The 18,179-nt window shown below is 45.6% G+C and overlaps 1 protein-coding gene across 2 annotated transcripts in view; it reads right to left on the bottom strand.

The window, feature by feature from the left end:
- Positions 1-17,566, bottom strand: part of necab3 (N-terminal EF-hand calcium binding protein 3) — a 60,080-nt gene extending 42,514 nt beyond the window's left edge. For both annotated transcript variants that reach the window (XM_031894748.1, XM_012952726.2), the window contains exons 1-3: positions 17,015-17,566; positions 3,424-3,448; positions 1,847-1,955 (exon numbers count right to left, since the gene is read on the bottom strand). In XM_031894748.1, coding sequence (XP_031750608.1) covers positions 1,847-1,955; positions 3,424-3,448; positions 17,015-17,137 — 257 coding nt within the window. In that variant the 5' untranslated portion in view covers positions 17,138-17,566. The remainder of the gene's footprint in view (positions 1-1,846; positions 1,956-3,423; positions 3,449-17,014) is intronic.
- Between the last annotated feature and the right edge of the window lie 613 nt (positions 17,567-18,179).

Here is an 18,179-nt window from a genome sequence, read left to right as displayed (position 1 = left end):
CCCAACTGGCCAACGCAGCAGGGGCTGACTGCACCCCAACATCCTCAGCTGACTGAGGGGCAGCCTGGGAGACACCCATAGACATAGGCTGATTTTGGGGTGAGGGCAGGACAGGGAAATCAGATTCTGTGTAGACAAAGCTACTTACTTCCAGCTGCTGTTTCTTTTCCTTTGCTTTCACCTTTTCCTTGGGGTCAATATCATCAATTTCTTCCAAAGAAAAGACCATTTTTTGCGGTCTCAGGGAGCAAGGAGACTCCACCTGCCTGATCTCCCTTAGAAGGCCCGGTGTACCTGAGGGGGTACCAGTGGGGGTACCAGTAGGAGTGCCAGTGGGTGTTCCTTGGCACTTTGGAGCTGGCCGGTTTGGCTGGAGGGCCCCAGAGCTTTCAGGCTCCTCATCGCTGGACACCTCAGTAATGGCTCTGCTTCTCAGCGATGCCCTGTATTTCTCCTCCTGGCGCCTCTGCTCCATCTCCCGGAACCGCTCGGCATTATCAAAGGATTCCTTTACCGCACCGATTCCCTTGCCAAGGAAGTCCAGCTCCCGCTCCAGAGTGCTCTGTTTGTCGCACAGGGCAGCAATCTCTACCTTCTTGCGGGGCCGGGCCAGGCTGTAGGCCTTAGCGCACTCGTACCTCTTGGTCTTTATTAGAGATTTCAGAGCCGCAAGCTCAGCCCTTTTCTCCTTAAACTTCTGAATTCCCTTGGCCAGATTTTCCTGGAATCCCGGTTCATGCGGCAGCATATCAGGGTTAAACCCCGCAACTTGCACTGGGGACTCCGCTTGGGGCCCCTCAGAAACTCCTCCTTCTGCAGAAGCACCCCGAGGCCTAGGTGACTCAGATGAGGCCTGGGGCTTTCCTGGATCAGCATCCTTGGGCGCACCACACCCTCCAGGGCTGCAATTGCTCATGATTGAGCTCAACGAGCACCACACAACCTGCGATCAGCACCCAGCAGCACACACGGTCAGGTGAGCACTAGTGGGCGGTTCCTGCTGAATTGTGCTTAGTACAGGGGAATCCCTATGTGCCATAGTTTTATGGTATCTCTCTGTACAGGCTATGAGCAAACTTAGGGGGCTGTTCCTGCTGAATTGTGCTTAGTACAGGGGAATCCCTATGCTGCCATAGTTTTATGGTATCTCTCTGTACAGGCTATGAGCAAACTTAGGGGGCTGTTCCTGCTGAATTGTGCTTAGTACAGGGGAATCCCTATGCTGCCATAGTTTTATGGTATCTCTCTGTACAGGCTATGAGCAAACTTAGGGGGCTGTTCCTGCTGAATTGTGCTTAGTACAGGGGAATCCCTATGCTGCCATAGTTTTATGGTATCTCTCTGTACAGGCTATGAGCAAACTAACAAATTGTCCCTGCTGAAAAAGGGAATACCTATATATATTTGTTGTATATCTTCATACAGGCCCTGAGCAATCTAAGAGACTATTCATGATGAATTGCGCTGTGAACTCCATGCTGAATTGGACTTAATTATCATATCACACCCCTAGCCTGCTAGGCAATGACCTTTTAGGCTTCTGGTAATGGGATTATAACACAGCAGTAGGGCTATGGGCAGGGATAAAGAATGTTTCAGCCAACTCGAGTGGCTAGTTAAAACAGTGGCTAGTGAAGACTAAAATGTAATAAGTAGCTTTGAATAGAAAAAAGGAGTAAAATAAGGAAAATACATATACACCCACCTCTTAATATTTCAATTAGACAAATCAGTAGGAAAATGTAAACAAAATGAAGGTACAGTGTCACATTAAAGACCTGACACAAAGGCAGACCCAACAAACTATGTTCTCCTGTCAGATTAAAGTAAATAGAGCTATACTCACTTGCCCTGCTTAGTGTCTATCCTGCTGAACATCTCCTTCAGCTCCTCTCTATTCAGGATTCCATCGGAGAAGAAGTTCTGGAACTCATCAAAGGACAGTTTCCCATCATCTGCAACAGACTTGAAAGAATGAAGTGATGGCACAATAGCAACCGGATGATCGTCATGTCTTTGTTGCATTCAGGGGTTCCAGTTTCTTTGGCTCACTATAGTACCACTAATGGACTAACCCAAGGATGGCACTAGAACATCATATCTAGCCCTGTCCACCTCCCATTGGGTAAATAGAGAGTTAAGATATTCCCCTGTGCAACCTGTATAAAGAGAGACCATCCAACTATGGCAGTAAAGGAATACCCCTGTACAGTACTTAATACAATTTAGCAGGAACCTCTGTTCCCAGCTGACAGCCCAATTGTTGTACAGGTATGGGATCCCTTATCCGGAAACCCGTTATCTAGAAAGCTCTGAATTACAGAAGGCTCGTCTCTCATAGATTCCATTTTAATCAAATAATTCAGAATTTTAAAACGGATTTTCTTTTTCTCTATAGTAATAAAACAGTACCTGTACTTGATCCCAACTAAGATATAATTACCCCTTATTGGGGCAGAACAGCCCTATTGGGTTTATTTAATGGTTAAATGATTCCCTTTTCTCTGTAATAATAAAACTGTACCTGTACTTGATCCCAACTAAGATATAATTACCCCTTATTGGGGGCAGAACAGCCCTATTGGGTTTATTTAATGGTTAAATGATTCCCTTTTCTCTGTAATAATAAAACTGTACCTGTACTTGATCCCAACTAAGATATAATTACCCCTTATTGGGGCAGAACAGTCCTATTGGGTTTATTTAATGGTTAAATGATTCCCTTTTCTCTGTAATAATAAAACAGTACCTGTACTTGATCCCAACTAAGATATAATTACCCCTTATTGGGGGCAGAACAGCCCTATTGGGTTTATTTCATGGTTAAATGATTCCCTTTTCTCTGTAATAATAAAACAGTACCTGTACTTGATCCCAACTAAGATATAAATAATCCTTATTGGATGCAAAACAATCCTATTGGGTTTGATTAATGTTTTATTGATTTTTTTAGTAGACAAGGTATGGAGATCCAAATTACGGTAAGACCCCTTATCCGGAATACCCTTGGTCCCGAGCATTCTGGATAAGGGGTCCTATACCTGTAGTACAAAATACTTTGAAAATAGAACTTTTAGGGGCTCCTGGACACTGTAGCTATTAAAACATGTTAGAATGTGAATCAGATCTGTGTCATTTACCCGAACTCTTCCTCCTTTTTGTGCCCTCTCCCTAGCACTGTCTATCCCTCTCTTTCTGTTTGGTATGCTACCAGTCTCCCATTAATTCATTTACCATTCATCCCCCCCCACCTCAGATTTCATTATCACATGACCCCCTGCTTTCTCTTTTTCTCGCTGTCAGCTTCCTCGCCCCATGCAATCATAGAGAAGATCCATTAATCCCGAATCCCCACACCCCCATGAGCAGATATCTGAATGACACCTTAACCACAGGACGTCAGAGATCTCTCCAGGAACTTACCATCCTTGTCCGCTCTACGGAATATCTGCAAGGGAAAAAGGGGAGAGCTTCAATGTCAAGTTATCTTCATGTCAGACATGATCAGGCATTAAAGGCAAGCAAAATACAAGCTGCAGATATACAGGGCCCTTTGGGGATTGTCATCTCTATTTATTTCATGCTTCTACTCCTTCATCTCCCACATTCCCATTCTCTTTAAAATCTCTCCTCTCCATTGTACACACTTCTCTTTCTCTAGAATCACCAAATCACTTGTTTAAATGTGATAAAATCTGTAAATATATTATGAGTTACCATGTATATATATTCATTTCTAATTAGCCATGCAATGTACAGAAATGATACAGCCTAGCAACCAACCAGTATTGATCGGGGCACTGGGCACACAGCAAAATACCCTGTATAAGGCCACAGCATATATAATCCATTATAACACTGTGCTGCAATTATAACCCAGTCCCATACCATATTGCCTTGCTATACATGGTGTCCCACACATGCAGCTTCTTCCCAGATAAGCAGATAAATCATCCAAGCCTCATTGGGCAACTTCACATCTGTGAAGAGAAACTGCAGCCCATAGCAGTGACATCTAATGAAAACCCAGTTTTATAAAAGGGTAAGGGGCCAGTGGGTCATTGTGTTCATTTATTTCTGTTTGTCAAGTCAGTTGTACACCGTAAGGCCTCACTATATCTGTGAGCTGGGTTACAGATTGGCTGCTTATAATCTAGTATTGATCTGTAGTGCTGACGGCACTTGCAGTTTGAATGGATTCGAACAGAATTTTTATTTCTGCCCACAGAATAAAACCACAGTAAAGGTGGCCATACACGGGCCGATTGTAGATGCTGATATTGGTCCCTAAGAGCGATTCAGCAGCTTATCGGCCTGTGTAAGGGGGGAAACGACGGGCCTGCCCGACCGATATCTGGCCTGAAATCAGCCAGGGGACATGATTACTCTGTACAAGTACATTAGAGGGGATTATAGGCAGATGGGGGATGTTCTTTTTTCCCATAAAAACAATCAGCGCACCAGAGGTCACCCCTATAGATTAGAGGAACAGAGCTTCCATTTGAAGCAGCGTAGGTGGTTTTTCACGGTGAGGGCAGTGAGGTTGGGGAATGCCCTTCCTAGTGATGGGGTAATGGCAGACTCTGTTAATGCCTTTAAGAGGGGCCTGGATGAGTTTTTGAACAAGCAGAATATCCAAGGCTATTGTGATACTAATATCTACAGTTAGTATTACTGGTTGTATATATATAGTTTATGTATGTGAGTGTATAGATTGGTTAGTATAGGTTGTGTGCTGGGTTTACTCGGATGGGTTGAACTTGATGGACAATGGTCTTTTTTCAACCCTATGTAACTATGTAACTATGTAACTATGTAGATATCGATCGGGCAGGTTAAAAAATGTAGTCGGATCAGGGACCGCATCGGCTCGTTGATGCGCCCCCCCAAACCAACCATGCCTATTACCGGTGTTCTAATTCCAAATACTAATACCAGGTTAGCCTAAATTCACCCGATATCACTCGCCTGTAGGTGGGAATATCAGGAGAAGACCTCGCCAAGCAAGTGGATCTTAATGTGTATGGCCAACTTAAGGAAGGCTGTAGCCAGAGGCTGTAGCCAGGCCCAGTCTGGCAATCTGTGGATTCAGGCAAATGCCAGAGGGGCTGCTGTAAGTTACCATAGACAGTCACTATTTATTGGGCTGGGGGGCTGTTTGGGCCTCTGGGTACTTGGAATGCCAGGACCCAGGCCCAGACTGGCAATCTGTGGGTTCAGGCAAATGCCAGAGGGGCTGCTGTAAGGTGCCATAGCAGTCACTATTTATTGGGCTGGGGGGCTGTTTGGGCCTCTGGGTACTTGGAATGCCAGGGCCCAGGCCCAGACTGGCAATCTGTGGGTTCTGGCAAATGCCAGAGGGGCTGCTGTAAGATGCCATAGACAGTCACTATTTATTGGGCTGGGGGGGCTGTTTGGGCCTCTGTGTACCTGAAATGTCAGGGCCTATTTTGAATGTCAGTCCAGGTCTGGCTGTAGCCCTGTACAATATGGATTTGGACAAAAGTGTCACCCTAAGGATATATAGGAGGCGGGCTGAGAGCAAAGGACAAGTTATTACAAATTTACCGGCACCTACATTAGCTGGTATTTTATCGGCTAGGCCGATGGAACACCAGCCCAGTGGCAGCCCTAGGTGTATATATTATATCTGAACCTCAGATATATAACATGAAACTGTGCATTACATGAGAGTTTAGAGCCTCTTAAGAAGACTGGTCTTATTGACTAATGTGGCATTTTTTAAGCAGGGATAAGCTTATATTACAGGCAGTGGGAGAGGCTCTTGCTTAGCAGCCCAGCCTGGTACAGAAGGATTTTTCTTGGAGGAATGATGGATCGATGGGTGACTCAGTTACCCTATGCTGACTGATCAATAGGAGACACTTAATGCAGATGTAAATGTACTGTTAAAACATAGCATGTTCTTAAGGTTTTATGACAGGCCTTTCGATGATTTACACGTAGCCTGCCTATCTGTGTTTGCATTTGTTCTTGCTTGATTTCTTGTCAACTTTTCTTGTTATCTAAATATCCAGCCAGCAAAGCATTTTAAAGGCTACATCCTTTTACACCAATTGGCTTATTTACTAAAGCCAGTGCAAGTGCCTATGCAAGCTAATGAGAGCAAAACTGCACCCATCATCCTGCACAGCTACTGCACCCTATGGCTAGCTCTGTCTGATTTGTTTTAGAAACCCTACTATAGTTTATATTAATACCCCGCTGTGTAGCCCCGGGGGCAGCCGTTCCTGCACTGGTACAGCTGGGGTGTTTGCTACAGAAACCCTACTATAGTTTATATAAATACCCTGCTGTGTAGCCCCGGGGGCAGCCATTCCTGCACCGGTACAGCTGGGGTGTTTGCTACAGAAACCCTACTATAGTTTATATAAATACCCTGCTGTGTAGCCCCGGGGGCAGCCATTCCTGCACCGGTACAGCTGGGGTGTTTGCTACAGAAATCCTACTATAGTTTATATAAATACCCTGCTGTGTAGCCCTGGGGGCAGCCATTCCTGCACTGGTACAGCTGGGGTGTTTGCTACAGAAACCCTACTATAGTTTATATAAACACCCCGCTGTGTAGCCCCGGGGGCAGCCATTCCTGCACTGGTACAGCTGGGGTGTTTGCTACAGAAACCCTACTATAGTTTATATAAATACCCTGCTGTGTAGCCCCGGGGGCAGCCATTCCTGCACCGGTACAGCTGGGGTGTTTGCTACAGAAACCCTACTATAGTTTATATAAATACCCTGCTGTGTAGCCCCGGGGGCAGCCATTCCTGCACCGGTACAGCTGGGGTGTTTGCTACAGAAACCCTACTATAGTTTATATAAATACCCCACTGTGTAGCCATGGGGGCAGCCGTTCCTGCACTGGTACAGCTGGGGTGTTTGCTACAGAAACCCTACTATAGTTTATATAAATACCCCGCTGTGTAGCCCCGGGGGCAGCCATTCCTGCACTGGTACAGCTGGGGTGTTTGCTACAGAAACCCTACTATAGTTTATATAAATACCCCGCTGTGTAGCCCCGGGGGCAGCCATTCCTGCACTGGTACAGCTGGGGTGTTTGCTACAGAAACCCTACTATAGTTTATATAAATACCCCGCTGTGTAGCCCCAGGGGTAGCCATTCCTGCACCGGTACAGCTGGGGTGTTTGCTACAGAAACCCTACTATAGTTTAAATAAATACCCCGCTGTGTAGCCCCGGGGGCAGCCATTCCTGCACTGGTACAGCTGGGGTGTTTGCTACAGAAACCCTACTATAGTTTATATAAATACCCCGCTGTGTAGCCCCGGGGGCAGCCATTCCTGCACCGGTACAGATGGGGTGTTTGCTACAGAAACCCTACTATAGTTTAAATAAATACCCCGCTGTGTAGCCCCGGGGGCAGCCATTCCTGCACTGGTACAGCTGGGGTGTTTGCTACAGAAATCCAAGCTGGAAAAGGGGAGAAAAGGCACAGCAAACATACCAGTGTTACCAGTGTAGGGTAACAGTACATTATATTTAATTACACTTTCATTTTTTGGTGTTACTGTTCCTTTAATACCAACTGTACATCATCATAGTAGTGTATTTTGATCTTTACACTGTACACTGCAAAAGAACCCAGCCATAAATGTACTGTTGTATTTAAATCTCTGGGTTAATGCCGGGAGTTAAACTGCTAAGGAACCCTGGGGGGCATTTCAGCATTTGCTCCTCATTTTGTATTATTCTGTATTTACCTGTAGAATACTCTTTACCCTGTCATAGAACATGTTGGTGATATCTGCTAATACCAATAAAATTTCTGCCTTAGAGGCTGCGGGGATAAGGTCCATGCGAGGGAAAGGGTTAAGGACACAGCTCTGTCACAATGATAATGAGACGATCCCTGACAGCAGGGATTTGTGAAACTATCTGTGACCGGCGTCCCACAGGGCCTTGCCTGTAACCTTTCCGCAGCTTTAAACCCTGCAGGTAGAGAAGCAAGATATGGTAACAGCTATTTACTGATTACTGTATATAACTCTGCCTTTATAGCTGGCTGTATGTCTAATAAAATGCATGAATAATCACTTATGAAGCATCCCAGCCATGTGCCCTAACGTTCTACTCTACCAGGAGGTGAAGGTTAATTAATACTGCTGACAGTAATACACTTGGGCAGAACCTAGAGAGAACAGAGTGTTCATAGATGCAATGCTTTACATAGGGGCATCATGTAGTATCAAGCAGCTGATGGGCATCAGTAATACTGCATGGGTTGGGTGGGCTTAGGTTGAAGTTTGGGGTGGCCAATGCAGGTTCAGACACTGGGGGTGTACACAGATTCACTGAGGCATGCATAGCCTTAACGCATGAGTGGGAGGACGTGGGTATGGGTTGGGTGTGGGTCCTACAATGGCAACATTGTTTGGGTTATGGCAGGGATCCACAACCATTTATACCTGTGAGCCACATTTAAATGGAAAAAGAGTTGGGGAGCAACACAAAAAAGAAAAATGTTCCTGGGGGTGCCAATGAGAGATATAATTGGCTACTTAATAGCCCCTATGTGGACTAGCAGCCTACAGAAGGCTCTGTTTGGCATTATACTTGGTTTTTATGCAACCAAAACTTACCTCCTTACCAGAAATTCAAAAATGAGCACCTACTGGGAGCAACATCCAAAGGGTTGGGGAGCAACATGTTCCTACTGAGCCACTGGTTGGGGAACACTGGGTTATGGTCAGGTATGGGATATTACTTTGTGGGTTAAGTTTGGGTCTGGGTTGAGTTTTTCCTGACCCGCATATTACTGCTCTGATGTTCAGGCTCAGAGCTGTGTGAAAGCCACTGGGGTCTATATATTGGGGAAAACCTAAAGGATGCACTGTCCTAATCACTAACAGAGGCTGCTGTTCCGTATGCTTGTATGTGTGTGTGGTTTGGGGGATGCTCTTTATGTGAATTCATTTTCTACAGATGAAATGATGAAGGACATTGGGCTAAGGATCATAACAACAGATTTATGGGGTACTGCACTTGAATCAGACAAGCAGAAATAGATGTGGACCTTGTAAGAACATCTTTATTATATAGATGAGTGATCCACAACCAGTAGCTAGCCAATCACAGCCCTTATTTGGCTCCTCCATGAACTTTTATGGTGCTTGTGTTGCTCTCAAATTTTTTTACATTTGACTGTGGCTCACAAGTAAGAAAGGTTGGGGATCCCTGATATATATTATACTGCTTTGGCCCTCTCAGGGTCTTTACAAGTCGAGGCCCCCCATAACCTACAAAAAGAAATAGATATTGAGTTTGGACCCCAAAATTATCCTGTGAGTTCACTGGTCTCCCCCCATGATAGTCCTGCTTAGCTGCCAGACAATATGACATGAGCTAAAATAATTCCCAATGGTATGTGACAAGTTTCTGTCATTTTAATGGTTAATAAGTAAGCATTGCCTGTAGCAGTTAATGGTTAGTTGCCTTTCATTCATGACTGTAAGCGGGAGCTCCCATTCATCCTAATGGTCAATGGCAACGACTCTTTGTCAATTGTAAGTGAGAGGCCTCTAACACAGCAAGGGTCAATGGAAAGTGATTTTTCTCTTTGCCTTTCTAATGGATAATGACAAGAACTCCCTGTGATTCCAGTGAGAGCTCTGTGTCAGTCTAATGGTTAATGGAGTGAGCTGCCTCTGTCATGGTTAATGGTCGGTAATAGCTATTTCCCTTTACTTTAATAGTCGACTGTGCAGGCCGGGACTGGCAAGATGCCATAGACAGTCACTATTTATTGGGCTGGGGGGGCTGTTTGGGCCTCTGGGTACTTGGAATGCCAGGACCCAGGCCCAGACTGGCAATCTGTGGGTTCAGGCAAATGCCAGAGGGGCTGCTGTAAGGTGCCATAGACAGCCACTATTTATTGGGCTGGGGGGGGCTGTTAGGGCCTCTGGGTACTTGGAATGCCAGGACCCAGGCCCAGACTGGCAATCTGTGGGTTCAGGCAAATGCCAGAGGGGCTGCTGTAAGGTGCCATAGACAGCCACTATTTATTGGGCTGGGGGGGGCTGTTAGGGCCTCTGGGTACTTGGAATGCCAGGACCCAGGCCCAGACTGGCAATCTGTGGGTTCAGGCAAATGCCAGAGGGGCTGCTGTAAGATGCCATAGACACTCACTATTTATTGGGCTGGGGGGCTGTTTGGGCTTCTGGGTACTTGGAATGCCAGGACCCAGGCCCAGACTGGCAATCTGTGGGTTCAGGCAAATGCCAGAGGGGCTGCTGTAAGGTGCCATAGACACTCACTATTTATTGGGCTGGGGGGGGTGCTGTTTGGGCCTCTGGGTACTTGGAATGCCAGGACCCAGGCCCAGACTGGCAATCTGTGGGTTCAGGCAAATGCCAGAGGGGCTGCTGTAAGGTGCCATAGACAGTCACTATTTATTGGGCTGGGGGGGCTGTTTGGGCCTCTGGGTACTTGGAATGCCAGGACCCAGGCCCAGACTGGCAATCTGTGGGTTCAGGCAAATGCCAGAGGGGCTGCTGTAAAATGCCCTAGAAAGTCACTGTTTAGTGGGCTGGGGGGAACTGTTTGGGCCTCTGTGTACTTGAAATGCCAGGGCCCCTTTTTTATTTAATTTCTAACTGCTCTTTTTGTTTATAATTATTAAGGATATAAAGTTTAAAGAACATAGCTAATTCTCTATCCATGCACTTTATTGTAAGCCAAGGCTTTCTCTTTCGTCCTTGAAAGTTAAATTACATTTTCAGTCGTTGGTTGAAAGTACTCTTCCATTCCAACATTTGATAGTGAGAGCTCTCTGCCATTCTGTTATTTAATTTTAAGAGAAAGCTTTCTGCATTGTGACAGTTAATGATAAATAATGGCTCTCTGCCATTGTGGTGTTTCATAATTAACCGAGAGCTTTCTGACACTCTTATAATGTTAAGTAGGAGCTCTCTGCCATTTTAATTTCAAGCACTCTCTGTATTTCTGGCAGTAAGTACTCATTCCTATATTTCATTGAAAGATGTGATACTGAGAGATGTTTAAGTGAGAGATGTCTGTTGATAAGGAATGGTTAGGGCACTGTGCCATCTTTATATATAATGGTAAATGAGAGTTCTTTGCTATTCTGGTAGTTTTTGGTGAGAGTTGCCTGATCTCCTGAGTTCTAGGAACACTTCGTTCTGCCATTATAATACCTGGTGGTTAGTAAATGCTCTCTAACATATTAATAATTGATTACAAGGGAGAGTTGTCTGACATTCCAACAGCTGATGCTCAGTGAGAGAGCCCGGCTACTCTGTCATTTGAAAGAACAGGTTTCTGCCATTATAGTTGTTCATGGTGAGAGTTGCTTATCAGTCTGACAGTTGACATTCAAGGGGCATTATCCCGGCTAAATTATAGATTTTGAACTTAATACATGTTTTATGGGCTGTTACTATGCTTCGACCCAGCCAAAGTGGATTTTGCTGGACCTCCCAGCCTCACGTGGCCTCTAACAATTGCTTTTCCCTTTAGGGCTCTGGCACACTGGGGAGATTAGTCGCCCGCAACAAAACTCCCTGTTCGGGGGCGACTAATCTCCCCGAGTTGCCTACCCCTGCCATCGTGAGTCTTTTTCGCCGATTTCCTGAAATCGCCCCGCCGTGTGTGCCATCCCGCCGGCGACTTACATGTTCGCAGGCGGGATGGCAGGGGTAGGCAACTCGGGGAGGTTAGTCGCCCGCGAACAGGGAGTTTTGTCGCAGGCGACTAATCTCCCCCATGTGCCAGAGCCCTTAGGGTGAAGACACACAGAGCTACTAGTAGCAGCTACTTGTCACGGCTACTAAAACAGACAATGCTGATCATTTACTGATAATTGTCTCTACGTGTGTTTTAGGGCTCTGGTACACGGGGAGATTAGTCGCCCGCGGCAAAACTCCCTGCTCGCAGGCGACTAATCTCCCCGAGTTGCCTTCCCCCTGCCATCCCACCGGCGAACATGTAAGTCGCGAGGCTTTTTCGGAGATTTGCGCGAAATCGCGCCGCCGCGTCTGCCATCCCGCCGGCGACTTACATGTTCGCCAGTGGGATGGCAGGGGGAAGGCAACTCGGGGAGATTAGTCGCCTGCGAGCAGGGAGTTTTGCCGCGGGCGACTAATCTCCCCGTGTACCAGAGCCCTAAAACAAACGTAGAGACAATTATCAGTAAATGATCAGCATTGTCTGTTTTAGTAGCCGTGACAAGTAGCTGCTACTAGTAGCTCTGTGTGCCGCGGGCGACTAATCTCCTCGTGTACCAGAGCCCTTAGCAGAGGCAATTCTCAGTATTGTCTATGGCAGGGGATTTTCTGGAGTTTAGTAGCCTTAGGGCTCTGGCACACGGGGAGATTAGTTGCCCGCGACAAAACTCCCTGTTCACGGGCGACTAATCTCCCCGAGTTGCCTTCACCTGCCATCCCACCGGCGAAAATGTAAGTCGCCGGTGGGATGGCACACGCGGCGGCGCGATTTCCCGCAAATCGCCGAAGTTGCCTCGTGAGGCTTTTTCGGCGATTTGCGCAAAATCGCTCCGCCGCGTGTGCCATCCCACCGGCGACTTACATTTAAGTGCCGGTGGGATGGCAGGTGAAGGCAACTTGGGGAAATTAGTCGCCCGCGAACAGGGAGTTTTGTCGCGGGCGACTAATCTCCCCGTGTGCCAGAGCCCTTAAAAAAGTAGCCGCTACTAGTAGCCCAGTGTGTCTTCACTCTGTGTTATGAATTATGCTATTTTATGTTGCACCAAAAGGTAAATTTTAAATCAAGCAAAGTTTTCTAATAATCTAATTTCTCAAGGCACTGCCACTGCCACGGTTTTTAAACAGTGAAAAAAAAAATTCTCGACCTTGGGTAAATCTGTAGCTATGATTTTTATCTGCACTAAACAAAAATAAATGGCCTGCCAAGTCAAATCATTTTCACGAAATATAAGGGACAGCGCAGTAGATTTCTGGCAAAAGAGAATATATTAGAAGTCTCTAACATTTTGTCACTTGATTGTAAATAATAGCTTCCTAGGATTGCAGCAGGTAATGATATGTGAAAGCTCCTTGGCATTTTGACAGTTGATAGTAAATCTACGCTCCATATCTTCCTAGCAGAGGTTGATAAGCGAACCCCTTTATTATGGTAGTAGATCCAAAATGAAAGTCCCTTCATACAATGACATTTAGTAGAATATACAAAATCTCTATCATTCTGGCAGCTGATGATTAGTGAAAGCAAGCAGGCAGGCCAGATGACAAAAAAAAAACCTGACGAGAGCTCTATTACATTCTGACAGTTGATGATACATGAAAGTTCCCTGACATTAGAGAAACTAATAGTAATTGAGAGCTCACTAACATATTTCCAGCTAATGATATGTGACAGCTCCCTGATATTAATGCAATAGGTAATAAATCATCATTCTCATACATTCTGACATGAAATTAAATTAGTGGAAAAGACAGGGGCACTATAGACTTTCCTTCTGATTAAGGGAATGGACATTTGATATATGTGTTCGGCTGATGGTACAATGCAATGTATAGTGTGTGTGTGTATATACAGTATATATATAGAGAGAGAGAGAGCGACAGAGGGAGATTTTTCAGCCTATTTCTGATTGGGGGCTACTTAGAAACTGATGGTGGTCTACTTTGGCTGAGCTGTGAGGCAAGGGCATATGAAGGCAGCTGCACTGGGATGGGGTGTATTAAACTACTGTAATAATCTCCCAAGAACATCATTTTGCAGTTATGTGGAGAGCTGTCTTCAAAGGATCTGTGTGATAGAGGGCCACCAGAGTTTTATATTCCGTTTTATTGGTGGTGCTGGGAGCTTGGAACAGCACAACATGGTGGCGGATGCTGAGAAGTTGAAGGAGGGCCGACAGACTTAGCTGAGGTTATTCTTAGACGACTCTAATGGGTAGCCACATTTTTATATATGTTATATTGTTACAGAATTTGATAGTAAATTAGAGTACCCTATTATGCTGTTAGTTCGTGGTATAAGAAAGTCAATGATAGCTGCAAGAAGGGGTTGGATGGGTTTTTAGCAAGTGAGAGAATACAGGGTAATGGGAGATAGCTCTCAGTACAAGTGAGGGAATACAGGGGTAGGGGAGATAGCTCTCAGTACAAGTGAGGGAATACAGGGGTAGGGGGGATAGCTCTCAGTACAAGTGAGAGAATACAGGGTAATGGGGGATAGCTCTCAGTACAAGTGAGGGAATACAGGGGTAGGGGAGATAGCTCTCAGTACAAGTGAGGGAATACAGGGGTAGGGGGGATAGCTCTCAGTACAAGTGAGGGAATACAGGGGTAGGGGGGATAGCTCTCAGTACAAGTGAGGGAATACAGGGGTAGGGGAGATAGCTCTCAGTACAAGTGAGGGAATACAGGGGTAGGGGAGATAGCTCTCAGTACAAGTGAGGGAATACAGGGGTAGGGGGATAGCTCTCAGTACAAGTGAGGGAATACAGGGGTAGGGGAGATAGCTCTCAGTACAAGTGAGGGAATACAGGGGTAGGGGAGATAGCTCTCAGTACAAGTGAGGGAATACAGGGGTATGGGGGATAGCTCTCAGTACAAGTGAGGGAATACAGGGGTATGGGGGATAGCTCTCAGTACAAGTGAGGGAATACAGGGGTATGGGAGATAGCTCTCAGTACAAGGGAGGGAATACAGGGGTAGGGGAGATAGCTCTCAGTACAAGGGAGGGAATACAGGGGTAGGGGAGATAGCTCTCAGTACAAGGGAGGGAATACAGGGGTAGGGGAGATAGCTCTCAGTACAAGGGAGGGAATACAGGGGTAGGGGAGATAGCTCTCAGTACAAGGGAGGGAATACAGGGGTAGGGGAGATAGCTCTCAGTACAAGTGAGGGAATACAGGGGTAGGGGAGATAGCTCTCAGTACAAGTGAGGGAATACAGGGGTAGGGGGGGATAGCTCTCAGTACAAGTGAGGGAATACAGGGGTATGGGGGATAGCTCTCAGTACAAGTGAGGGAATACAGGGGTAGGGGAGATAGCTCTCAGTACAAGGGAGGGAATACAGGGGTAGGGGAGATAGCTCTCAGTACAAGGGAGGGAATACAGGGGTAGGGGAGATAGCTCTCAGTACAAGTGAGGGAATACAGGGGTAGGGGGGATAGCTCTCAGTACAAGTGAGGGAATACAGGGGTAGGGGGGATAGCTCTCAGTACAAGTGAGGGAATACAGGGGTAGGGGGGATAGCTCTCAGTACAAGTGAGGGAATACAGGGGTAGGGGGGATAGCTCTCAGTACAAGTGAGGGAATACAGGGGTAGGGGGGATAGCTCTCAGTACAAGTGAGGGAATACAGGGGTAGGGGAGATAGCTCTCAGTACAAGGGAGGGAATACAGGGGTAGGGGAGATAGCTCTCAGTACAAGTGAGGGAATACAGGGGTAGGGGAGATAGCTCTCAGTACAAGTGAGGGAATACAGGGGTAGGGGAGATAGCTCTCAGTACAAGTGAGGGAATACAGGGGTAGGGGAGATAGCTCTCAGTACAAGTGAGGGAATACAGGGGTAGGGGGGATAGCTCTCAGTACAAGTGAGGGAATACAGGGGTAGGGGGGATAGCTCTCAGTACAAGTGAGGGAATACAGGGGTAGGGGGGATAGCTCTCAGTACAAGTGAGGGAATACAGGGGTAGGGGGGATAGCTCTCAGTACAAGTGAGGGAATACAGGGGTATGGGAGATAGCTCTCAGTACAAGTGAGGGAATACAGGGGTAGGGGGGATAGCTCTCAGTACAAGTGAGGGAATACAGGGGTAGGGGAGATAGCTCTCAGTACAAGTGAGGGAATACAGGGGTATGGGAGATAGCTATCAGTACAAGTGAGGGAATACAGGGTTATGGGAGATAGCTCTTAGTACAAGTTGATCCAGGGACTGGTCCGATTGCCATCTTGGAGTCAGGAAGGAATTTTTTCCCCTCTGGGGCAAATTAGAGAGGCTTCAGATGGGGTTTTTTTTTGCCTTCTTCTGAATCAACTAGCAGTAAGGCAGGTTATATATGGGCATTATGGTTGAACTTTATGGACGTGTGTCTTTTTTCAACCTAACTTACTATGCTACTATGTTACTATCAGCATTCCAGAAGAAGAGACCTAAGCAGTCCCAAAAGCTTGAGTTTTATTATCTAATCATTTTGCCAATATAAGATATCACTTACTGAAAATGTACTGCCCCTGCTATTATGGCACTCCAGAATTTGAAAGTAAATTAGAGTACCCTATTATGCTGTTAGTTTATGGTATAAGAAAGTCAATGATAGCTTCAAGAAGGGGCTGGATGGATTCTTAGCAAGTGAGGGAATACAGGGTTATGGGAGATAGCTCTTAGTACAAGTTGATCCAGGGACTGGTCCGATTGCCATCTTGGAGTCAGGAAGGAATTTTTTGCCCTCTGTGGCAAATTAGAGAGGCTTCAGATGGGTTTTTTTTTGCCTTCCTCTGGATCAACTAGCAGTTAGGCAGGTTATATATAGAATTATGGTTGAACATGATGGACATGTGTCTTTTTTCAGCCTAACTTACTATGTTACTATCAGCATTCTAGAAGAAGAGAATAAGCAGTCACAAAAGCTCGAGTTTTTTAATCTAATCATTTTGCCAATATAATTTATTACTGAAAATTTACCGCCCCTGCTATTATGGCACTCCAAATTATAAATCTCAAACATTCAAACATTTAATAGTAAATAAGAAAACCCTAGCATGCTGGTAGTTCATGGTAGATGAAAGCCAATGACATTACCAGCATGCCATTAGAAAAGACCTAAGCAGTAACCAGTAACCAATGCCTCCCTGTTGCCCTTAGCATTTCCCTACATTTTTCATCTGTATATATATATATATAATTATTGGAACCTTATGCCCAATTTACAACGCAAGCATGTAAAAACATTTATATATGCATACAACTGGTATTACAGACTATTAACCCACTGGCCAAGTTTCTTAAGTTGATTTTATACTCACATCTTGGAATATTGATAGATCCTGGCTGCAGAGCTTTGGAGGAGAGAACTGTTCCCTCTGGTCTTCCTGCGAGTGTTTGGCTGAAAGGAGACACATAGTGATCATCTCTGCACAGGACATCATGGTGAGGCTGGGGAAGACCTGGCCACTGATTTTGCCAGCCGTAATGCCAATAACAGGTGTTCAAGCTGCCAGGCTGGCAAGTATACAGTAGGCAGAGTCTAGAACTAAAGAGCTAATGCAAAGCAGAGGCAGCAGGGTAAGATGGGTATCTGGGGTCAGAAGGCAGAGCGCTGGATCCAAGGTCATAGGACAGGTTGGGTGCTCACTTGGGTGCTCAGGTGTAACAAAAATACAACAGGTTGCAGTAGCAAAAAGCACAAAGAGTTGTCAAGATGCAGAAAGAAGGGGAAAATATACAGTGCCCAGGGTGTTATGCACAAAGCAGAAAATTGTTGATTAAATGCGGCAAAAAAAAAAAAAAAAAGAACAGTTCCTGGGAAGCAAGTGTGAGTTTCCAAAGCTACAGAGTAGATGCTGCAGTCCTCACAGGCTGCAGAGATACAGTGCATTGGATACGGCGCTGCTGTTAAACTGCTTCCCTACTGCAGGGGATACTGGACCCCTCCTCTTGCTTTCCCATTGGCCCCGTCGTTCCCTATGCACTCAACAGATCCAATTGCGAGCTTACCTGCACCTCTGGTTAGCCGGAGCATGGGATGGCAACACAAGCATAATTCACATCAGTGACAGCAGGTATAAAATAATTCCATAGATAATCATTTCGGCAAATAGATTTTTCTGTCGCGTAAAAATGAACCTGCAAAAAAATGGATGAAAAATTGATTTACAGGTAACCGTCAAGGAAATCTCATCTGTCTATCTATCTTTCTGCGTCATACATCTATCTGGATAGCTCTCTTGTAATAATCTATTAACTATCTGCCTATCTGCCTATCTATCTGCCTTTCTATCTATCTATCTATCTAATTTCTGTCTACCTAGCTAATTGATGGTATCTATCTATCCATAGTGAAACCTTAATTATACATCCCCTGATTTTAAGTTTTCCTTCATTTTACACCATTGTTTTGTGGTCCCACTAATACATAACATATAGTAAACTTGCCTGATTTTACATTTTCCCGGATTTTGCACAATTTTT

This window comes from Xenopus tropicalis, chromosome 10 (genome assembly GCF_000004195.4).
Source record: "Xenopus tropicalis strain Nigerian chromosome 10, UCB_Xtro_10.0, whole genome shotgun sequence".
In the NCBI taxonomy this organism is placed as follows: Eukaryota; Metazoa; Chordata; class Amphibia; order Anura; family Pipidae; genus Xenopus; species Xenopus tropicalis.
This window is presented reverse-complemented; position numbering and strand designations above follow the sequence as displayed.